This window comes from Acomys minous (assembly GCF_964271855.1).
Source record: "Acomys minous genome assembly, chromosome: 14".
In the NCBI taxonomy this organism is placed as follows: Eukaryota; Metazoa; Chordata; class Mammalia; order Rodentia; family Muridae; genus Acomys; species Acomys minous.
In genome coordinates this window covers 31,642,978-31,665,698 of record NC_140496.1, presented here as the reverse complement: position 1 = coordinate 31,665,698, position 22,721 = coordinate 31,642,978, and the positions used below count along the sequence as shown (strand labels likewise).

At 46.2% G+C, this 22,721-nt stretch overlaps 2 protein-coding genes across 4 annotated transcripts in view; one reads left to right on the top strand and one right to left on the bottom strand.

Annotated features, from left to right (window-relative positions):
- CIAPIN1 (cytokine induced apoptosis inhibitor 1) overlaps positions 1 to 2,570 on the bottom strand; it is a 12,579-nt gene extending 10,009 nt beyond the window's left edge. The window contains exon 1 of one of the 3 annotated variants that reach the window (XM_084755295.1): positions 2,464 to 2,570. The gene's annotated coding sequence lies outside the window, so the exon portion shown is untranslated. The other 2 variants (XM_084755296.1, XM_084755297.1) reach the window with 2 other exon arrangements.
- Positions 2,569 to 22,721, top strand: COQ9 (coenzyme Q9). The gene is made up of 9 exons (XM_084755294.1): positions 2,569 to 2,710; positions 6,748 to 6,913; positions 10,059 to 10,194; positions 17,984 to 18,126; positions 18,347 to 18,431; positions 19,448 to 19,552; positions 20,933 to 21,088; positions 21,423 to 21,476; positions 21,922 to 22,721. Exons 1-9 carry the CDS (start codon positions 2,635 to 2,637, stop codon positions 21,955 to 21,957), a joined length of 957 nt encoding a protein of 318 aa, XP_084611420.1. The 5' UTR covers positions 2,569 to 2,634; the 3' UTR covers positions 21,958 to 22,721.

Genomic DNA, 22,721 nt, shown 5'->3' with positions numbered 1-22,721 from the left:
TTCGAGGCCAGCCTGGTCTACACAGTGAATCCAGGACAGCCAAGGCTACACAGAGAGACCCTGTCTTGAAAAACCAAAAAAAAAGTACAGCATCAAGAATGAACGTTTTTAAGCTTTTAATTGTCACATGATGCTGAGAAAGAATCCCTGTAAATCTTCAAGTTGGGTAACTTGGGATCTGTCTCACACTTAAGAACCTGCCAGCGAAGACAAGAGGACTTACTGCTGGGCAATAAATTATTAAAAACAAGCAACCTGTAGCAAACCCATTACTTGTTTCATTAGATACACGACTATGGCAAGTCAGCTTTTCTGAGTCTCCTTTCCTGTCAAAAAACAGGAACAGTAAAATAGCCTAACCCTGGGACAGTAAGTCACATATAGCACTCGGCAGATGCCGGGACACAGGCTCTGCTCTGAAAGGACTCGGAGCCTCTTGCTTCTCTGCAGCCAGTCTGTTTTTGTTTCCAACAGTCTTGGTAAACCTTTCTCTTCCTCCTTAAAGATGCTTGTAAGGAAGGTGTGCAAAGCGTCCCTTTCTCCTTAGAACCTCACCGGAGAGCTTTGCCTTTTCATCCTAGTACAAGTAGGACTGTGTCAGTAAGTTATTTAAAGCATTCTGCTTCCCATAACAAGAGGGACCTCATGAGTAGATTCAACCTTAAAACTCCCCCTCCACCAAAATACACATTTACAGTTTTCTTTCAGTCAGCATTTCCTAAATAGACAATGTTCTGAGTGTGACAATTCCCATCTGATTTGTTACTGTGGTAAATCTGTTTAAAAGAAAAAACAAAACAAAACAAAACAAAACAAGAAACCAAAACCCATCAATAACAAAACCAAAACTATTTTTAAATAATCCAGAGTCTAAGCCAGCATACTTAGGAACTGTGACTCAGGGCTGTTTCACAATTACAAAGGTGAAAGATAAGTCAATGTCACATAACTGACCTCGCATTTTGGATGCTTCTCCAACTGACATCTACCCATGGGTTTTCACAAATGTTACTAGCAACCAGGTATGGTGGCATTTGCTTTTGATACCAGTACTCCACCATGACAGAGCCAGGCAGATCTCCGGGAATTTGAGGCCAAGTTCAAACGCTACATAGCGAGGCCCTATTTCAGAAGTCCCCAGCAGGCAATAACAGTAGAAGTCTGAAAATCTTTTGGAGATGGGCTGACCTTTAAGGTGCCTACCAAGCATAGATTCTAAGGTTTGTGGTACCACTGAAGTAGCTGAGGGGCTGAAGAGGACTCAAGTGGTCGCAGGTATAGCTGATTAGGCATAGGGGTACCTTTCAGTGGTGTGGGCTTACCTAGCGTGCTCAAAGCTCGGTGCCATAAAGCCAAACAAACACCAGCTCAACAGCCAAGAACGGTGGAGCGCGCCTGTAATTCCAGCTCTCGAGAGTTCTTTAGACAGCTTGGGCTCCTCACTGAAACTTTTTTTCTCAAAAGCCATTATCAGAGCTCCGGGGATGGCTCAGTGGGTAAAGCCCGTGCTTTGAACGCACAAGGGCTTCAGTCTGAGTCCCAGAACCCACACAGAAAACCTGGCTCTGTGGGCCATCCTCAGAACCCAAAATGGAAGTAGAGAATCAACTCCTGAAAGCTGTCATCTGAGTTCTACGTGAGCACACAGCAATCCCCCCCCCCCAACAAAATATAATATATGTGTTTTTTTTTTTAAACTCTCATGTTGACTGGACTTGTAATCCTGCACTGGGAAGATGGAGGGCAGGCTGGCCAGCCAGTCCAGACTTAAAGGAGACGGCCACAGTTTGATGAAAAACGAAGTTGTCCTCTGGCTTCCACATATACGCATAAGGACATACCTACACATACATGTCTCCTCTCCATGACCATGACAATAAACACACTCAGCTTACTTCTTTCTAACAAACACCTGGCTTTCCCCTGGGAAGACCCGCAGCTTGGACCCAGGCACGCCAGACACTAAGAAACAAGACTCTCTCAAGCTTGCAAATGGCTTGTTAATGCTAGATTACCTGGCCCACACCCTGGCACAGGGTCAACTCTCCAGGACAAAAGGCTGGGTAGTTCGTTTTATAAACAAGGATCCTAGATAAGGCGGCCACACATAAGAAGTAAGTGCCAGGCTCAAATGGACAACCTGTGACTCTAGGTTCTCCCCAGCTTTCGAGCTTTCCGCCAAGTGTCCTGAAGGAGACTCAAGGTCGCCGCAGATGGCTAAGAGTAAACCGGCGATCCCGATGTCAGCTCCAGATTTTACGCGGAAAAGAGGCGGCAGACGAGTCCCGGTGTCAGGCACGCCGCCGCATGCAGGGGCCCGATCGCCGTGGCCCCTCACATCGGCTTTCCCAGGCACGCCAATGACCGCGCCGGGAGCCGAAGGGAGAGGACGGAAGACGAGAGAGGCCCCGAGGAGAGCCGTTAAGTCGGGTCGGGTGCTCGAGCTGCCCCGAAAGTCCTCACCTTCCTTGTAGCCTGAACTCCTACTCTGCAAACGCGCCGGCTTCTCGTCTCCGGTCTCTCGCGAGAAGACGCCGCACAGCACCTTGTTAGTTCTAGCAGGTAGACGCGCCCCGTGACGTCATGACGCTGCTCGGCACGTCGCCGCCGTCAGCGTGAGTGCCCACTTGCAAGATGGCGGCGGCAGCGGCAGCGTCTGGCGTCCTCGGCCGGGTGGGCTGGAGGCTCCTGCAGCTGCGGTGCCTGCCCGGTGAGGTGACAGCCAAGCCGGGGCGCGGGGCGGGGGAAAGCAGGGAAGGAGGCGCGGGGCGTTTCTGGGCTTGGCGTGGGGCGACAGAGGCCGCGGTGAGCTAGGAAGGTGAAGGGCATCGGCGTGAAGCCGCTGGAGTCGCGAGTTGGAAAATGCCACCTAGTGGGTTTCAGTCTCCAGACTAGAGCTGTGAGGGGCCAAAGCAGCAAGGCAGGCCAATCGCCCCAGTTCTCCAGAGGTAATGGAGCTTCAGAGAGGGCTCTGTGTGCCCAAGGTCACAGAGCTCGTCCGTTGCAGAAGCGTTCTGTACTCAGTTGCCATGGGCGCTGGGCCAGCCTTGCTGGAGGGACAGACGGAACCGCCAGAGAGCGCCCTGTCCGTTCCTTCTCCTGAGTCAGTCATTGCCACACCATTATCACTGAGTTGGTGACATTCGTCATTGCTGCCATATGCCCACTATTTTTATTTCCACATTAATATAGACATTTGCCTTTAATACTGTCATTAAGTGGAAAAGCAAAAAATCACTGCCCATAAGTAGAATATTTCTACACTGATACATTAACATAAATATGCAGCTAAAATCTCTTGAGAGCCGCAGAGATTTTATAGCCGTACTTTGAGGGACTCCTTACTTCAAATTTTGTGGATATTTGCTCCATTTTCTCCGTATATGCTAAAATGCTGGTGTTTTTAATGCATGGTTCGCTGTGTTTCTTTCCACATTATTGTTTTCAGTGACTTCCTTTTTGTCATTTTTTTTTAAATCTAAAGTTTCAGACAAAATATGTTTAGTAATCTTAACGCCTCATGACCCAGCAAATCCAGTCTTGGGTCTTTGCCCAAGAAACTGTCCACAAAAAGTTCTAGTATATTCACCAAAACTTTATAATGGCTGAACCATGAAAAACCAAACATTCATCTTTTCAGTACTATGCAAGCAGGCTACAACAAGTACCTCCAAAGCACCCCTCCACTTTCTAATATTTTTTAGAGACAGAGACTCCCTCTGTATCACCAGTATTCCCTGGCTGACCTGGTATTTGATACTCTCCAGACTGACCTTAAACTCACAGAATTGGCCTGCCTCTACCTCCTGAGTGCTTAAAAGAGTGTGCCATCATGTGTTTCTTTTTTATTCCTCTTATTTTTGAACTTGTGTAGTACTGTCTCAGCCTGAGTTATATAGAAAGACTATCTCAGAATAATATGAGCCGATTTTGTGTGTGTGTGTGTTTAAAACAGTTCAAGTTTAACAAAGAGATTTTAATGTAGGCTTAAGCACAAGGCTTAAGGAAAAAAGAAAGAGAGACCCAGGAGCATGGCTCTTCAGACAGTCACAGAAAATAAAACATTCCCAAGTGTTATAGACTCCTCAAAGAGTTACCTAGTGTGATCTTAAAAAAAAAAAAAAATGCCAGGTGTGGTGGCATACCCCTTTAATCCCAGAACTCGAGGCAGAGGCAGGCAGATCTCTGTGAGTTCCAGGCTAGCCTGGTCTACAAAGTGAGTCCAGGATAGAGAAACCCTGTCTCAGAAAAAAAAAACTGTGTGTGTGTGTGTGTGTGTGTGTGTGTGTGTGTATACACATACACTAATCAGGGAGACTAGGGAGATGGCTCAGCAGTTAAGAGTACATGCTGTCTTTGCAGAGACCCCTAGTGGGATTTCCAGCACATAGGCTGGGCTGTTCACAACCACCTATAACCCCACACACAGACTGACACCAATATACATAATTTAAAACTAAATCATGGGAGAGATGGCTCCGGTTAGGAGCACTGGCTGTTCTTCCAGAGGACCCAGGTTAAGTTTCTACCAGTCACATGGACCCAGCAGCCTCTCTGGCCTCCATGAATACAAGGCATGCACCTGTAGCATACGTAGAGGCAAAACAGCAACACACAAAAATAAAAAAATAAATTAAAAAATATAAAAGGGCTTGAGAAATGGCTTATCAGTTAAGAGCACTTGCTGTTTCTGCAGATGCGCTGGGTCCAGTTCCCAGCGCCCTCTTCTGACCTTTGTGAGCATCAGGCAGACATGTGGTACACATACCTACATTCATACACATACATAAATGTTTAAAAGTTAGCTGGACAGTGGTGGTGCACACCATTAAAAAGCCTTTAATCCCAGCACTCTGGGTGGCAGAGGCAGGCGGATCTCTGAGTTCGAAGATAACCTGGTCTATTAGAGTGAGTTCAAGGGCAGCCAGAGCTGCACAGAGAAACCCTTTCTTGAAAAAAAAAAAGTTACCAATAAAACAAAATAAACTTTAGAGAAAAATTTGAAGCATATAGAGGAAATCCAAGGACAAGCAAAAACGAACCTAGGGTGTAAGTTTCAGAACAGATATATGGGGCGCTGACTGAAGGGGTTTCTGGGGTGATAGTACTGTCTGTCTGCGTAGGATTCGTGTTACACAAGTGAATGTGTTTGCATTGCTCACAGGATAATGTGTTTGAGATTTGTATATTTCACTATGTATAAACAGGTCATAAAGGAACATAAGCAGTGAGCGCTAATGATACATAGGCTAAAGTGCTGGAGATGAAGAACACGGAGGTCTGCAATAAATAATTAGAAACCAAAGTAGATTAATGAAAAACATGATACATATGTAGAGCTAGAGTGTCCACAGTTCCTTCAACTTACCTACATGCTTGCAATTTTGATGATATGTTAGGAAAGAAGAAAGGAGTATGAAAAACCACTGATATTTCCTAAAGTAACGGGCTGCAAGGGCTAGGGAGACAGCTCAGAGGTTAAGGTGCTTGAGTGTGAGGACCTGGGTTAAAATGCAGGATGCAGTAAAGCACACCTTTAATCCCAGTACTCAGAAGGCGGAGAAGCAGATTTCTAGGAGTTTGAGGCCAGCCCATTCTACATAGTGAATTCCAGGCCAGGTAGGACTACATAGTGAGACCTTGACCAAACATAGAGACTAGGGATTTTTTTTGTTTGTTTGTTTTGGTTTTTCGAGACAGGGTTTCTCTGTGTTAGCCTTGCCTGTCCTGGACTCTGTAGACCAGGTTGGCCTCGAACTCACAGCGATCCTCCTGCCTCTGCCTCCCGAGTGCTGGGATTAAAGGTGTGCGCCACCACCACCCGGCCAAGAGACTAGGGATTTTTTGTTTTAGTTTTTCGAGACAGGGTTTCTCTGGGTAGCCTTGGCTGTCCTAGATTCGCTTTGTAGACCAGGCTGGCCTCAAACTCACCGCAATCTACCTGCCCCTGCCTCCCAAGTGCTGGGATTAAAGGCGTGTACCACCATGCCTGGCTATACTCTGGGTTTTATTGAGAGACCCTGACTGTAGGAGAACAGATGCTTTTAGTGTAATTCCCGAAATTGACCTCAAGCCTACACATGCTTGTGCATGCTTACCCACATACATACAAACATACGTATGCACACCCATGCACATAAACATGAAAAAGGATAAGAAATGCTTTGTAAACACTTGGCACTATTATATGTACATAGGTATAGCATTTCACATGGGGAGCATACCTCAACATTGTCATTGAACAAGTACAAATCAATATTCTTAGTGGGGTTTTAAAAAGCTGCATATTATGGGGCCAGTAATGTAGTTTAGTGGGTAAAGGTGCTTGACACATAAACCTGGCTGAGCTCCGTCCCCAGGATGGATGTAAGAGTAAAAAGAGAACCAACTCCACAAATGTCTCCTCTGCAGCCCAAACATTTGTCACCCAATGAATATCTATGCACATGCACACATAGTAATAATTAACTATTTTAATGTGCATATTGAGGGAAACAGTTTCTACAGAGCCATACAGCTGACTAATGGTAGAAACAGACCAAGAAGACAGCCAGGTCTTCTGTTCACAGGATTACATGTCTCAAGGTTTGTGTTTTACTCATGGCGTCTATGGGGGACCAACGCTGGAATGAGTGGCTGCAGAGGCATCCCTTCTGTGCATTTCCTCATCATTCTTAGCATCACTCTGGGTCGTAAAGGGTCTTCCATGACCAATGTCCCTGACCAGCAGTCTTGTTTCTGTTTCAGTGCCCCGCTGCCGATCACCTCTGTTGCCACGTGCCTTCCACACTTCTGTGGGGTTCAGGTCTTCAGAAGAGCAGAAGCAGCAGCCTCCCCACTCTTTTTCTCAGCAGCACCCTGAGACACAGGGCCCAGAGACACCTGGCTCCGAGTTTCCTCGTCCGCCCCCCAGGTTAGCATTCGTGTCCAGATCTCCCCAAAGTGACCACTTTGCACTCATCAGAATGTACCCTTTCCTCACCGTCTCCTCCTGCCTTCTTTTCCTTCCTTCCACTCCAGCCCTCCCTGTTCCTCCTCTTCCCTCTTCCCCCCTTCCCTCTTTTCTTTCTGATAGGGTCTTGTTATTTAACGACTATGGTTTTTGAGACAGGGTTTCTCTGTGTAGACCAGGCTGGCCTGGAACTCACTCCATGCATCAAGCTGGCCTTGAACTCAGAAATCCGCCTGCCTCTCCCTTCTAAGTGCTAGGATAAAAGGCGTGCATCACCACTGCCCAGCTTTATATATATTGCTCCTACTGAGCTGGTGTACTTACTATGTACCCCCAGGCTGAGAGCCCAAACTTGCCTTGAACTCTGAGGATCTTTCAACCTCAGTCTCCAAAGTACTGGGATTAGAGATGTGAGCTAATGTCCTAGGCCACTTTCAGTCATTTCTAAGGCTAAAAACAGTGCCTTTCCATTTTAGAAGGTCTAAGCATTGTGGAAAGCACTTGAGATCATAACAGAGATAACTCAGCTGACATAACAATGCCTTTTGGCTATTTCTATTTTTGAGGTTTTTGGTTTTTAAAAATTTATTATCATTAGTGCTCTGCCTTCATGTACACCACAGGTCAGAAGAGGGCATCAGATCACATAGAGGGTTGTTAGCCACCATGTGGTTGCTGAGAATTGAATTCAGGACCTCTGGAGGAGCAGCAGTAAGTGCTCTTAACCTCTGAGCCGTCTCTCCAGTCCTTGTTTTTTTGTTTTAAGCTAAGTTCTCACTCTGTAGCCTAGGCAGACTTTGAACTCAGCAATCCTCCTGACTCAGCCTCCCATGTGCTAAGATTATAGATATATACCACAGCCAGCTCAACAGTGGATTCTTAGTATTTTTTCACTGTTTGTGTGCTTTTAATAGTGGTATAATATTCTGGTAAGGAATGAACCAAAATGTATTAACCTGTCTTATTGATGACTATTTAGATTTCATTGTTTGGTGGAGATAACATAATAAAGCATGTTGTGTCTCTCTCCTTAAGAGTAGGAACTTTAAGTCAAGCCTGTAATCCCAACTACTAAGGTGTCCTAGTTAGGGTTTCTATTGCTGCGATGAAACACCATGACCAATGCAAATTGAGAGGAAAGGGTTTATTTGGCTTACACTTGCACATCATAGTCCATCATTGAAGTAAGTCGGGACAGGAACTCAAACAGCGTAGGAACCAGGAGGCAGGAGCTGATGCAGAGGGCATGGAGGGTGCTGCTTACTGGCTTGCTCCCCATGACTTGCTCAGCCTGCTTTCTTATAGAATCTAGGACCGCCAGCCCATGGATGGTACCACCCACAATGCACTGGGCCCTCCTCCACCAATCACTAATTAAGAAAACGCCCTACTGCCAGAACTTACTGAGGCATTTTCTCAATTGAGGTTCCCTCCTCGCAGATAGTTAGCTTGTATCAAGTTGACATAAAACTATGCAGCACAATAGCTAGTTGTCATTGCTGTTGTCTTCACATACTAGGTTTGCTACTTAATGCTTTAGCTAGGATATTCTTATATTTGTTTTCAAATCAGCATATAAAATAATATATTCCATTATGTATTTATATATACTGTGATCGTTTTTTGTTTTGGGGGTTTTTTTTTTCCTCTCAAATGACAACTAGCTATTGTTCATTGATAAGATACTCTTTGCTAAGGACTTTGCAAGCCATAAACATTGCAGTGTTATGAAATAAACATGCCTTCCTTTAGAAAAAAAAAACTATCCAGCACATAAGAAGTCTGAGGAAGGAGGATCATAGGTTCAAGGCCAGCCTGGGCTACCAAGCTGTTCTGAGCAAGTGGCAAAAAGATAAACACATTTAAAGTTTCATTGCCTGTGTGGGGCAAACTTGGCTTCCACAGGTAATAATAATTTAGTTTCCATTAGATCTGTTTTTCTTGTTAATCCTGCCACTGGAAATTGAACTTTCCTCAATGGAAATTGATAGTGTTCATCAAGTTTTCTACAGTTTTGTTTGTTTTCAGAAAAGTCTCCTATGTAGCCCTGGGACTTACAGAGATCCACCTATATGTTTCCATACCCAGACCAGTTTTTCAAGTTTTTTGAAATACTTAAAAAAAAAAAAAAGTATGTGTGTGTATGTTCGGCCATGTGTCTGTTATGGTATGTATACATGGGTGTTGGTGCCCAAAAGGCCAAAACAAGGGGCATCAGATAACCTGGAGCTTAAGCTACCAACAACTGTGAGCTGCCAAGTATGAGTGCTGGGAATCGAGCTCAGAGCCTCTGCAAGAGTACTAAGTTCTGTTAACTGCTGAGACATTCTCCAGCCCCTTCTGTTCATTTTACTTAATTTGTTTGGTTTTTTTGTGATATGTTCTCATGTAGTTGAGACTGGCCTGTAACTCCTGAACTTCCTCCTGTCTCAGCCTCCCATGTGCTGGGATTGCTGCCATATACCCAGCTAAAACACTTAGCAATTCAACAAATATTTTTTTGAGGATCTATACTTGTGAATGGAATAGCCATTTTTCTTGCAGACATGAGAAAAACCTTTTTTTCCCCCTCTTTTCCCTAGACAGGGTTTCTCTATGTTACCTTGGCTGTCCTGGACTCGCTTTGTAGACCAGGTTGGCCTCGAACTCACAGCAATCTGCCTGCCTCTGCCTCCCGAGTGCTGGCATTAAAGGCATGCGCCACCATACCTGACTGAGAAAACCTTTAAACACCATGCGTTAGCAAGTGCCCAACATGATCTTGTCATCTACAGATGTACTGAGCCATATCCATTGCTTTCCCAGGTCATATGTAGCCCATGGGCCCCAGGTTGTCTGAGGATGATAAGCAGAAACCCAGGCTGCCACAGGACCATTGTCTTTATATCATAAGAACTCAGATCCCTCGACACTTTCTACTGTGGGAGGAGGGGAAGCGTGATAGGATTTGAACCTTGTTGGTATTAAAACTTCCATACTAATGCACAAGTGAAGCCCCTCTTAACCTGCTTAGAGGAGACCCAGGACCTCTGCTTCTGGTTGGGTGCATTCTGCATGCCAGGCTGTAGACAGTGAGGTGTGATGTGTGCTTGGCTTTTTATCTCAGGTACACAGACCAGAGTGGAGAGGAGGAAGAGGACTATGAGAGTGAGGAGCAGCTACAGCATCGCATCTTGACAGCAGCCCTAGAGTTTGTGCCTGCCCATGGCTGGACCGCAGAGGCCATTGCTGAAGGAGCCCAGGTAGGTAGAGGTGAGGGTGGGGCAGCAGACCCAAATGAACCCAGAGCCACAACCACAAAGGGCCTCATGCTTCCTTCCAGCCTAGGCCGGAGCTTCACATCTACAGAATTGTCTGGTGTCCTTTTTCTTTCTTTTATCCTCCATAAGATATAGATGGCTCGGGGCTGAAGAGATGGCTCAGAGGTTAAGAGCGCTGTCTGCTCTTCTGAAGGTCAACTCCCAGCAACCACATGGTGGCTCACATCCATCTATAATGAGGTCTGATACCCTCTTCTGGTGTGTAGGCAGAACACTGGATACAAAATAAATCTTGAAAAAAAAGAAAAAAAAGAAAAAGATAGAGATGGCTGGCTGGTTGGCTCCCTCCCTCCTTCCCTCCCTCCCTCTCTTTCTTTCTTTCTATTTATTTGTTTGCTTGTTTGTTTAATAGACAGAATCTCTACATAGTCTTTGAACTCACTCTGTAGACCAGGCCAGCCTTGAACTCACAGAGATCCTCCTGCCTCTGCCTCTCAAGTGCTGGAATTAAGGCATGTGCCACCACACCAAGCTAATTTTTAATGATTAAAAGAATGAGTCCAGGACAGCCAAGGCTATGCAGAGAAACCCTGTCTTACAAAACAAACAAACAAACAAACAAACAAAAAGAATGTAGTGTAGAGTTGGCTCTTGAGAGGTATAGCCTCAAGCAGCTTGTTTTGTGGCAGCCATACTTGAGTGTTTGTGACAAGGCCTCTTTCTGTAGTCCTAGCTGCGTTGGAGCTCACGCCAAAGACCAGGCTGGCCTGGAACTCACAGAGATCCTCCTGCCTCTGCCTCCTAAGTTCTGGGACTAAAGGCCTGTGCCACTATGCCTGGTTTAAGAAGCACTGTTTTGCTTTGTTTTTTAAAGATTTATTTAATATGTATACAATATTCTGCCTACATGTACACCTGCAGGCCAGAAGAGGGCATCATATCACATTATAGATGGTTGTGAGCCACCGTGTGGTTGCTGGGAATTAAATTCAGGACCTTTGGAAGAGCGCTCTTAACCACTGAGCCATCTCTCCAGCCCCAAGAAGCACTGTTTTTAATTCATTGGTTTAAAAACAAATGTTGGGCTAGGCATATAGCTGTGGTACAGTGCTTCTCTAGCATGCATGAAACCCTGGGCTTAATCTATAGCAGCTCGTAAAACCAAGAATGGTGTCACATATCTGTAATTCCAGTATTCAGAAGGTATGAAAATCAGAGGTTGAAGGTCACGTGTGTGGTACAAAGTGAATTCAAGGCTAACCTGCACTATATGAGATCCTACTTCCTCCCATTAAAAAGCAATTAAACTGATATGTCACCAATTCTGTAAAGCACACTGATTTTTTAAAATTATATTTATTTTGTTTATTTGTGTATGTATATTTCTGTGTGTGCACATTTGTACAAGTTAGAGGAACAGGCTCTCATCTTCTGCCATGTGGGTCTCAGGGATTGAATTCAGGTGATCCGGCTTGCCTTGGCGATCTTGGGGCCTTTCTCTGCTGAGCCATCTTGATGGCCCCTATTCCATGTTTTTGTTTTTCTTTAATTTAGAGACAGGAGTTAACTATTCTTGGCTGACCTGGAAGTCACTATGTAGAATAAGGCTGGCCTCAAACTTGTCCTGTTAACTCAACCTCCCAAATACTAGGATTATAGGCACGTGCACCATGCCCACGCCTTTCAATGCCTATTCTTTCAATATGAAAAAAATTTAAGAAACTGTTAGTATATTTTTAAAATATTTATTGAACAATGATGTACATCAGACTAGGGACTGTGACAATGCACACAGGACAACATTCCTTCCCTTGTTGAGCTGAGTCTAGCAATATTTTTCTTTAAATTTAAGGATTTATTTATTTTATGTGTGTATTTTGACTGCATGTATGTATATTCACCACATGTGTGCCTGTGCCTGAGGAGGCCAGAAGGCAGTGTTGAATTTCTTGGAAGAGATGGTTACAGATGGTAATTAGCTGCCATGTAGGTGCCAGGAACTGAACCCAGGTTGTCTGTCAGAGCAGCAAGTATTCGTAACTGCTGAGCACTCTCTCCAGTCTCCCAAGTCCAGCACCATTCACATATGTATCGCTGGGATTGAACTAGAGTCTCATGCCTGCCAGCTAAGCACTCTTCACCATTGAACAGTGACCCAAAGTTTCTTTTTTAACTTTATTTCTTTATTTCTTTAATTTAAAAAATTACTTTTGTTTCCATGTGTAGGTGTTTTTTTTTTTTTTTTCTGAGACAGGGTTTCTCTGTGTAGTCCTGACTGTCTTGGACTTGCTTTTGTAGACCAGGCTGGCCTCGAACTCACAGAGATCCACCTGTCTCTGCCTCCTGAGTGATAGAATTAAAGGCGTGCACGACCACCACCCTGCTTCCATGTGTGGGTGTTATGGGTGTGTATCTGTGTACCGCATGCATGACTGGTGTCTGTAGAGGCTGGAAGAAGTTGTTAGACCTCCTGGAATTAGGTGTAAGCTGCCCTGTGGGTGCTGGGAATTGAACCACCACCCACCACCCACTCCACCCCATCCTCTGGAAGAGCAGCCGGTGCTCTTAACCACGAAACCATCTCTTCAGTGCCTACCCTTTATTTTAAAACAGGGCTGTCTTTTGCTACTTTACCCAGACTCACTTTGTAGACCAGGCTGGCGTCAAACCCACAGAGATCCGCCTGCCTCTGCCTTCTGAGTGCCGGGATTAAAGGCTTGCGCCACATGCCTGCCTGAATACAATTCTTTTGTGTATATTTGCCTCATTTTCTTTTTCTATTCATCTTGTTAATGGGCAGATCAGGACTAGATCCATATCTTGACTATTGAGAGTAGTATAGCAATAAACACAAATGTAGAAGTATCTCTGTAAGCGATGATTTAGACTCATTAAAGTATACACCAAGGTGTGGTATACTAGATCACAAGGTAGTTGTTTTTTTTAGCTTTTTGCAACCCTCTATACTGATATCCACAGAGCCTATACCAGTTGACATTGCCACCAACAGTGCCTAAAGCTCCCACCGTCTTCAAGGACAGGCACAGTGGCTCACACCTGTAACCCCAGTACTTGAGAAGCAGAGGCAGAAGTTTCACTAAGTTTGAGGCCGTGAACCAAATTCTTCTTTTTTCATATCCTTGACATCATTTCTTGTCACTTGTTTTCTTTCTTTCTTAATATTTATTTGTTTATGTAAGCTCAATTTTCTTAACAATTATACTTTATTATGAATTCACTAACAGCGTACCTCGCTTACAACCCAACTAATCCAAACAATAGGAAAAGGATATTAAAGAACACAATAATGAAACCTTAAGGCTATCATTCCGAGGAACTATTCTCCTGGCGTAGTCAGCAGGATCCTCAGCAAAACCACAGTTCAACCAAGGTTGCTGCTGGAACCTGGAACAGCAGCTGAGGCCCAGAGCCTCAGCCGGAGCCCAAAGCCTTGAAGCCTTCCCTGGAGCAGTTCTCTCTAGGAGCATCTCTTGAAGTGCAGGGATGAACAGTCAAAACAATCCCAAGTACCCTGCCCCCCCCCCACCCCGCAACCCCCTTCTTCTCCCCAGCCTCTTGTTTTGGGCTCACATATATATATCTCCTCTCAGAGTCTCTACTAGGATATATCAGCTGGCAACATCCAAGCTCCCCCACGAAGTGGTTTGACTTCTTCCTGCTCTCTCACTAGTCTTGTTCCAGCTTCTGACATGTGAGAGTCTCAAAGCACAGGGTGTGGCACCTAGCCTCTTGAGCCCAGGTCCAGGGGCTTGCTCTTGTAGAATTTCTTGAGTTTTTCTTTCTCCTTTGCCTTGAATGCTGGGATTGAAGGTCTGAGCCACCACACCCAGATCCTCCTGACTGTAGTTAATGACTATGAAAACATGGAATCTGCAGACAACTTGGAGTTTAAAGAGCCAGGATTTTGTGCCACTTGTCACTTTAGTGACATGCAGCTGGGACAGCTCCACCTTTAGATGTCCTAGCCATTTATCAGTTTCTCCTTGCCAGGAAGGTCCCAGCCCTTCATCTAAGCCATAGCTGACCTTGTGGTCGTGACACTGCCTGCTCTACATGAAGATGCCAAATGTTGATTCTCTGCCCAGTGTAGTTAGCAAAGCTTTCCCCTCAGACTGTCTCTTTGCTCTGATGACTGCTTCCTCTGCTACACAAAGGCCTTCTGATTTGATATAATCCTATCAGTCAATTCTTTGTTTCCTGTACTGTTGGTTCTTGCCAGAGTCTATATCTCGAAGTGCTTTGTTTGTGTCTTCAATACCCAGTAAAAGTTACTCACTGCGTGGCTCAGATGAAACTGTGGTAGTGACCTTAGGCGGATAAATAGCTCCAGAGGTTGGTGGGTCCACTGCCCTTAGCCTTAAGGTTGCTAAGCTCTAGAGCTGTTCTCATTGATTCTCTGCTCCTGGAAACTGGGGTGGCACTGTGGTTCTTGACATGCTTCACTTTCTGGGCCGAGCATTTTGCCTTGTGTACGTCTGGCTCTCCTCCAAGCTGGAGTTGTCAAGCATATATATGGCCTGAACTTGAGAAGCTAGCAGGTCTCCACTGGCTATTTTGAGTATTCTAGCATATGTCTGAACGTGAGTATATGGCAAGAGTATAAAGTGCGGAAAGAGAATTCCAGTGTCATGTGGTGGCTCACACCTGTAATTTCAACACTGGGCATCTGAGGCAAGAGGACTGCTGCAAGTTTGAGGGCAGCCTGGGCTACCTGTTGAGAGCCTCTCAAGAGAAGGGCTGGGAAGGAGGGAAATAAGGTCTGGGTTAGAGCATCTTAGTAGACGAGAAAGAACAAAAGATACTTTCCACGGCTAGCTGTTGGTTATTACAGCAATAGCTATTGGGGTCCTGGGTCAGAAGTCAGAGGGAGGGGCTGTGATATGGAGGATGTAAGGAGCCATTAGGCTGAAAAGGCTGTGCCAAGCAGGATGGAAATTGAGCGTGATTGAATACTTGTGAAAAACACAAATGAGGGTGGAGATAATAGAAGAAAACAGGCAAACCAAGACCATGAGATTCCTAAGGCAAGAGTTGCAAAATCAGCTGGGCATGGTGGTGCATGCCTTTAATCCCAGCACTTAGGAGGCAGAGGCAGGCGGATTGCTGTGTGTTCGAGGCCAGCCTGGTCTACAAAGTGAGTCCAGGACAACCAAGTCTACACAGAGAAACCCTGTCTCAAAAAAAAAAAAAAGTTGCAAAGGCTGGAAAGCAGGTAGAAGGATTAGCCTTAGTTTGGGGTTTAATTGTTTTGTTTTTTTGTTTTTCTTGAAACAGGGCCTCTCTATGTAGCCTTGCCTGTCCTGGAACTGGAACTTACTATGTAGACCAGGCTGGCCTCAAACTCACCAAGTTTAGTTTCTAAACTTGTGAACTTTGGGGACGTTCCCATGGGATGACTTTTTTATTTTCTTTGTGGAATGCATTTGTTTTGTTTTGTTTTGTTTTGTTTTTCGAGACAGGGTTTCTCTGTGTAGCCTTGACTGTCCTGGACTCACTTTGTAGACCAGGCTGGCCTCGAACTCACAGCGATCCACCTGCCTCTGCCTCCCGAGTGCTGGGCTTAAAGGCGTGCACCACCATGCCCGACTTGCGGAATGCATTTGATAGCCTGGGGAACCTAAGGTTAGGAAGGAGTAGGAGAAAGCAGAAATGTGTAGAGGAGGGAAAATTTGATGAAACAAACATGAGAGAGATTAATAGGATTGTTTGGAAAAGGAGGATGAGACGGAATTCTCTGTTAAGCAGCTTTCCTTCCCTGCTTATCTTCTTTCATACATGTGCATAATACCTGTAGACTCCGCCAACCTAGTTTGTGGGTGAAGCTGTAAGCCTCAGTTTCCTGCTTTGAATAGAGCTGGTATGCACTGTAGTGAGACACTGTGTGTAATGTGCACAGCGGCCTTCAATGATCGTGCAGCTGCCATTGATGTCAGCGTGGCTGCGCCCTCCTTAATGGCCCTGCTCTCCTACAGAAGAGAGGCAGTTCCTCTGCCCAGCAGGAGGAAGTCATATTCATGTATTTTGTTCCTTTCCTGTCGTCTATTTCTGTTGCCATCTCGGTTCTGTCTCCAGTAGATGCACAACAATTCGCTTGTTTAGCTCCTCAATGGCGCTAATGAAAAACTTGTGTTTTAAACACTGCCAGAAGCTTGGGGTGTAGCTCATTGGTAGAACGCTTTCGCAGCATGTACCAGACCCTAGGTTTGATCCCCACACTACAGAAAATAATTGAACGAATGAAAGACAGGCACCTGGCAGGCCATTTTGCTGGAGCTTGGGGGGAAAGGAGTGTGTCAGAAAGGGGGTATTCTCTCTGCAGCCCCTGCAGTGTTAGTTAAGGCCCCAGTGCTGGAACTCAGCTCTAATGGGCCCGTGTTAGAAAGGGCTATTTTGGCCCATTTAATGAAGGGCAGTCTGGAAGAAGCCTGTTTCAGTGTTTTGGGCAGTGTTGCTAGATTGTGTTCACTGGGAGGATCACAGGAAGGTCCTCTTTGAGTTCCTTTGCAGCAGGCCCCCATGCAGCAGGGCTCTAATGGACTGTCCCTTCCCACCATGGTTAGTTGCCAAATTGCCACAACCTAGAGTCACCTGAAAATCCTCAGTTGAGGAATTATCTAAATCAGGTTGGTCTGTGGGCGTGCAGCTGGGGGTTGTCTTGATGGTTACTAAGGAGAATGTAGGTAGCACTATATGAAGTGACTCGCTCTAGCTGTGTAAGAGCAGAGGCAGTCTCAGTACTCAGCACACACAGCAGCTAGCTTGCGTGGGTACACTTTCTCTCTGCTCTTGACTGAGTATTAAAGGACCAGCTGCTTGAGTCCTTGCCCTAAATGATAGCATGTAAAACCTGGAATTGGAAGCCAGGCAGTGATGATGCATACCTTTGTTCCCAGCACTTGGGAGGCAGAGGCAGGCAAGTCTTTGAGTTTGAGGCCAGCCTGCTCTACAAATCAAGTTTTAGGATGTCCAGGACTACACAGAGAAGCCCTATCAAAAAAACAAAAAACAGGAGGCTGAAGAGATGGTTTAAAGGTTAAGAGCACCAGCTGCCCTTCCAAAGGTCTGGAGTTCAATTCCCAGCAACCATGTGGTGGCTCACAACCATCTATGAAATTTGGTACCCTCTTCTGGCATGCAGGCATACGTGCAGGCTGAACACTGTATACATAATAAATAAATCTTTAAATCAAACAAACAAGAAACCACAAATAAACAAAACCCTGGAATTGGAAGTCATATAAACTCTTCCCTGTGTTACTTCAGTTTAGTTTAGTTTTGGTTTGGTTTTAGAGAGGCAGCGTCTCTCTGTAGCCCTGGCTGCCCTGGAACTTGCTCTGTAGACCAGGCTGGCCTTGAACTCAGAGATCTGCTTGCACCTGCCTCCTCCTGAGTGCTGGGCTAAAGGCGTGCGCCACCATGACAGCCTTGTGTTGCTGTTTATAGGGGTATTGTCAGAAACAGAAATGAAACTAGATTCTTCCCATACTAAGCAAGATTCCTAAGGGTGACACCTGAGTTCTATGCTTGGTCATGTACCCATCCTTGAGTCAGCTACTGAACTCCAACATGCATAGCTGTAGTAATGCTTTGCACAAACTAAGGGGCTCAGTAGACCATTGGTGGTCCCTGAAATCATAAGAACTCCAAGTGAAGGGTTAGGGATCTTCACTGAAAATCCAGCCCCTGTTAGAGGAAGAGGCTTTTAATACCAGTATGCTTATCCATCACTTTGCTGCCTTCTCTTCTGTAGTCTCTGGGCCTCTCCAGCGCAGCAGCCAGCATGTTTGGGAGCGACGGCAGTGAGCTGATTCTGCACTTTGTGACCCAGTGCAATGCTCGCCTCACTCATGTGCTGGAAGAAGAGCAGAAGCTAGTGCAACTGGGCCAGGCAGAGTAAGTTTCATTATAGCTCATGGTGGCAGCAAGGGTTTGGCTGATACAGGAAGTGCCAAGAGAATAGTGCTATCAGCCTACAGCTTGGATGGGTCTGAACTCCAGCAGCCTGTCCTGACCGTAGTCCTCAGCAGCTGGCGGCACAGTCCTCCTGGGGTTGAGTAGACAGTATGGCCCCTGCTTTTGAACTAGAGACACTGTTTTCTTTTCCCTCCTCCAGGAAGAGGAAGACAGACCAGTTCCTGAGGGACGCAGTGGAAACCAGACTGAGAATGCTGATCCCCTACATTGAGCACTGGCCCCGGGTAGAGTCCATAGTAAAGCTGCAGAGCAGCAGTAGTAATGTTCCATCCTCAGCACTGTGCACTGACTTAGCACACTGTTGAGCAGTTAGCTCCTGAATCCTTACCATGGGGCAGGAAAGCCTAGCCCACTTGGCAGAGCATGGTTCTTGCTAGGGAGTGCCATAGGGAACAACTCGAAGCCACCTGAGTCTCAGTTCATAGACCTATGAGTGGCCCTGCATATCATGGGTGGATCTGGTACCCTGAGTGTACCACCAGGTCTTTAAGGTCAGAACAGTCAGAAGTTGGTATCAGCCATCTTTGCTCAGTGAATGCCCTGTTGTGTTTCAGATCTTGAGGACTGGGGCCTCTTGTTGTATTGCTAGGATGTGTAACCTTGGTCAGGTAGCAGCTGATGAGCTCTGATCACCTGTGTGGCAAATAAAGTCCGGGCAGTGCATTATTGGGCTTCAGCTGCCTGGATCAGCACAGTGCTGCCTTCGGGGCCTTTTTGGCAAAGGAATGCTTCCCAGCTAGTGAAGGACCTCTCTGCCAGTCCCGCAGCCAGGAGGATTATAGAATTGGTAAGGTGTCAAAGGCCTGGAGGAGCCGGTGTTTGCTAAAGGAGGTGCTCAGATCCGTGCTGGCACTAGTCAGTACCAACTGGGGGAGCTTTGCCTATTGGGACTAGGAATCAACTTGAGTTAAGCAAGGCAACAAGAATTTACTGTGACAGAATGGGGTGCCCTTGTCATCCTTGCTCCAGGACTCTTAGACAGGAGTGACCCCTTCAGCTGTCAGTATTCCCAGTTTCAACTGTTGATCTAGAAAATCTGATTAAGTCATCTTAGGACAAAACCAGGTCCCTGGCCCCATCATCTCTAGTCAGGGTTTCCTAGTGCTACCTCCACCCATGGTAGCTTTCAAAGAGCAAGAACTAGACTGACTTCTGTGAACCCCTCCCCCTACAGCCCCCATGTGAGCCCCTGTGAGCTGCTGTTACCTCATGTGTACCTCCTGTGTCATTTGTTCTTCAGGCCCTAAGCATCCTCCTGCTCCCTCACAACATCCCGCCCAGCCTGAGCTTGCTCACCAGCATGGTGGATGACATGTGGCATTACGCTGGGGACCAGTCCACTGACGTGAGTGTTTTCAGTAGGACATAGGTTGCTAGCAAAGGCTTGGGTCAGACATTTCTTATAGTTGTGAAATTTCTTTGATCAAAACTCTGGAAGGGAAGGTGACCTATTTCTATGCCCCTCTGAGCTCAGTTTTGGTCAAAGGGTTATCAGGGTCACCAAGAGTAATGTAGAGATTGCCAAGGACTTGTTCAAAGGAGTTTTCAAGTCTGACCGAGAACTCTGACATTTATACATAGATAAGAAGATGGGGATATTTAAAAATCATGTTTTTCTTTTCAGGAAAAAAAAAAAAGGCTGGAAGGGCAGCAGTGTCATTCCCATCTCAGGAGGAAAGGTCCTTGATGAGCCAGAGTGGCATGTCATTCAGGGAGCAGCAGTTGAGTGTGAACTGCTTCTACCCTGCCCACTGTGGAGGCGGCACAGCTCTTGGGCTGCTTTACCATCTCCCCTCAGTCTCCTAAGATGTGGGTTCTGCATCAAAATCCCTCCATGTGTGCCTTTGCTGAGACTGACTTTGAGAGGAAAAAAAATAAGAAAACCCATGGAGACACCCATTGCTTTAAAAAGAAACCCCTCCCCATCTTGACCTGTTTTGCTGGGAGATCAATAAGCCCCTTTAAGCAGGCACCAGGAAGCATATGACTTGTTAATGCCACCACATTTCTGATGGGGTATTAAAAAAACAAAATATACCTTCATAAAGGAAATTAAAATGTGATGGTACTTTGTGGCCTCTAGGATGGGAAGGTATGCAGATATGTGCTCCCACCATACTTATAACAAAGTGCTTTAATAAACTTTCTCTGTGTGGGAATAGACCACCAACAGAGATGGTAGGAAAACAAAATTAGAAAGCGAAGAGATTAAAGGAATAAAACACTGAGTAGCTGAGCTGGTCCTCTGAAGAGCAATTACTAGAGCTGGCAGAAGTCACCAGAGATGTGAACTCTCAGCTTTGCCCAGTGTTATAACCTGTCCCTGATCCTGCCTCAGCCCTCCCATGTGGTAGACATGCTAAGGTTTAGTCATGACTCTTGTACTGGAGAGCCTCCTCAGGACTCAGAGGGTTGGGCATTTCACCAGTCAGATCACCCTGGCTGCTGGCTAAACCTCCTGGTTCCTGCTGCTTAATTCAGACCTTCTGACTCCAGCCTAAGATGTTGGGACTAGGAGCTTACAGTTTTAACCTCACAGGCAGTTTGATGCCCAGCCAAGTTCAGGGCAGCAGTGGTATCCAGAGGGCCGTATGTGTCTGTGAGAGAGAGAGAAGAAAATGAGAAAGAAGCCTGGGAGTCTCTGAGCTTTTGAGTGGGAAGAACCCAAGACTCCCTTAACCCACAGAGCAGTGATTCCCCACCTGCTGGGTGGGTCTCTCTGCAGTTTAACTGGTACACCCGCCGTGCAGTGCTGGCTGGCATCTACAACACAACTGAGCTGGTCATGATGCAGGACTCTTCCCCAGACTTTGAAGATACCTGGCGTTTCCTGGAAAACCGGATTAATGATGCAATGAACATGGGCCACACAGCTAAGCAGGTATTTGAGGATTGGCCATTTGAAAACCCTTTTCAGTAGCAGGCATACCTGTCTGCCTCCAACATGTGAGCACCTGGCTGTTCTCTTGCTTCCTGTTGTCCTTAACTGACTGTCCCACAGGCCTTCCCAAGGAGGCTGGCTCTTCCTTCCTTGTGCTAGCCCTTCCTTAAAAGTCTGCTCTGTCTGTCTGCACTTGTGTTGTCCATAGGCTCTTGCAGTAATTAGCCCCCCTTGACTCCACTGTGAGGCTTGTAGGCTTCTTGAGTTGTCCTACCCGTCTCACCTTTGAGCTCACTCTGGGGGCTTAAAAGAATCTGACCCCAACTCCTCTTAGGTAAAGTCTACTGGAGAGGCACTGGTGCAAGGACTGATGGGTGCAGCAGTCACGGTGAGTACTGCCCAGTTCATCACTGCCTGTCTCCCATTCCGCCCTGGTCCTGTGCTATTTGTAACATGTCACCAACCCATATAGCTTTGGAGCCTTAAACTGAAGCAGAATAAAACTAACCTCAGTTTATCCTCAGTATCTTATTCTTGAATGACCCACCTCTTCTTTGATGTTAAGAAACAATCACTAGAGCTGGGGGAGGAGGGGCAGTGTACACCTGTATTCTATCACCCATTACACTAGGGCAGGAGGGTAAAAAGTTCCAGGTCAGCTTGTCCATATGGCAAGTCCCCTCTCCCCCACAAAAAACCAATTCTGTCTCGGGGCCCCAGTAGGCTTGAATCTGTATCCTAGCTATCCCTGCTGCCTTGAATGCCCAGGGTCTTCCATTGCCTTAGAGATAAGGCAGCCCTCACCACTCTCTCTGCTTCTACTCCTGTGTTAGCTCAAGAACCTGACAGGTCTAAACCAGCGCCGGTGAGAGAAAGGGGAGCCTCTGTGCCTGGAAGGAGTAGCTGTAGATATGAAGAGCTTTAACAAGATGCACCATCCATTGGACAGGATGTTAATGAGAACACACTGAAGAACTTGAGTCCCTATGACAGCCACAAGGCTGGAAATCACAGTGCACTTGCTACTGTTCTGACCTGGGATTGGGCCACTTCTTCAGTTCCTAAAACCAGGCCTGGCTTCCTGATGCCTTTCTGCATTGCAGCTGTGTGATTGGAAACGAGGCTTACATCCAAGCTTTGAAACCACAGACACTTGGATCACTCTGCATGATCTCACAGGCATCTTGATCATGTCTTGACCTTAGAACTGCTCTCTGGGAGTTGACCATGGTGACATATAACTATTCTCAGCACTCAGGAGACTGCTATAGCACGACGAGAGTTCAAAGCCAGGCTTGTCTATGTAGAGAAATACAAGCCTGATTGAACTTCATAGTGTGATGCTGTCAAACAAAATCCCTGAGAAATATTCTTAGGGGCTCACAAGCAAGGTCTGAAGCTAACACACAGTGACAGCTTCTCTGCAGCACAGGGCAGGCAGTGTGCTCACAAAGGTATTTGCCACTGGCCATTGCTCCTCTGGATCTCCTCAGAAAGCTGCTTCCCATAGGAGGTGCCTTCTGGACAGTCATGCTGAGCCTCGCCAGAGCCCAGGCCTGGCATCATAGACACCAGCAAGCAGGATCATTGGTGTATTTAGAATCTGTACAAATAATAAATATGTTTGAAACAA

Excerpts from the sequence above, each read along its gene's own strand:
- COQ9 (XM_084755294.1), top strand. The coding sequence starts at position 2,635 with ATGGCGGCGGCAGCGGCAGCGTCTGGCGTCCTCGGCCGGGTGGGCTGG. Across the intron at positions 19,553-20,932 it reads CTGGGGACCAGTCCACTGAC|TTTAACTGGTACACCCGCCG; the intron begins GTGAGTGTTTTC and ends GTCTCTCTGCAG. Across the intron at positions 21,477-21,921 it reads TGATGGGTGCAGCAGTCACG|CTCAAGAACCTGACAGGTCT; the intron begins GTGAGTACTGCC and ends CTCCTGTGTTAG.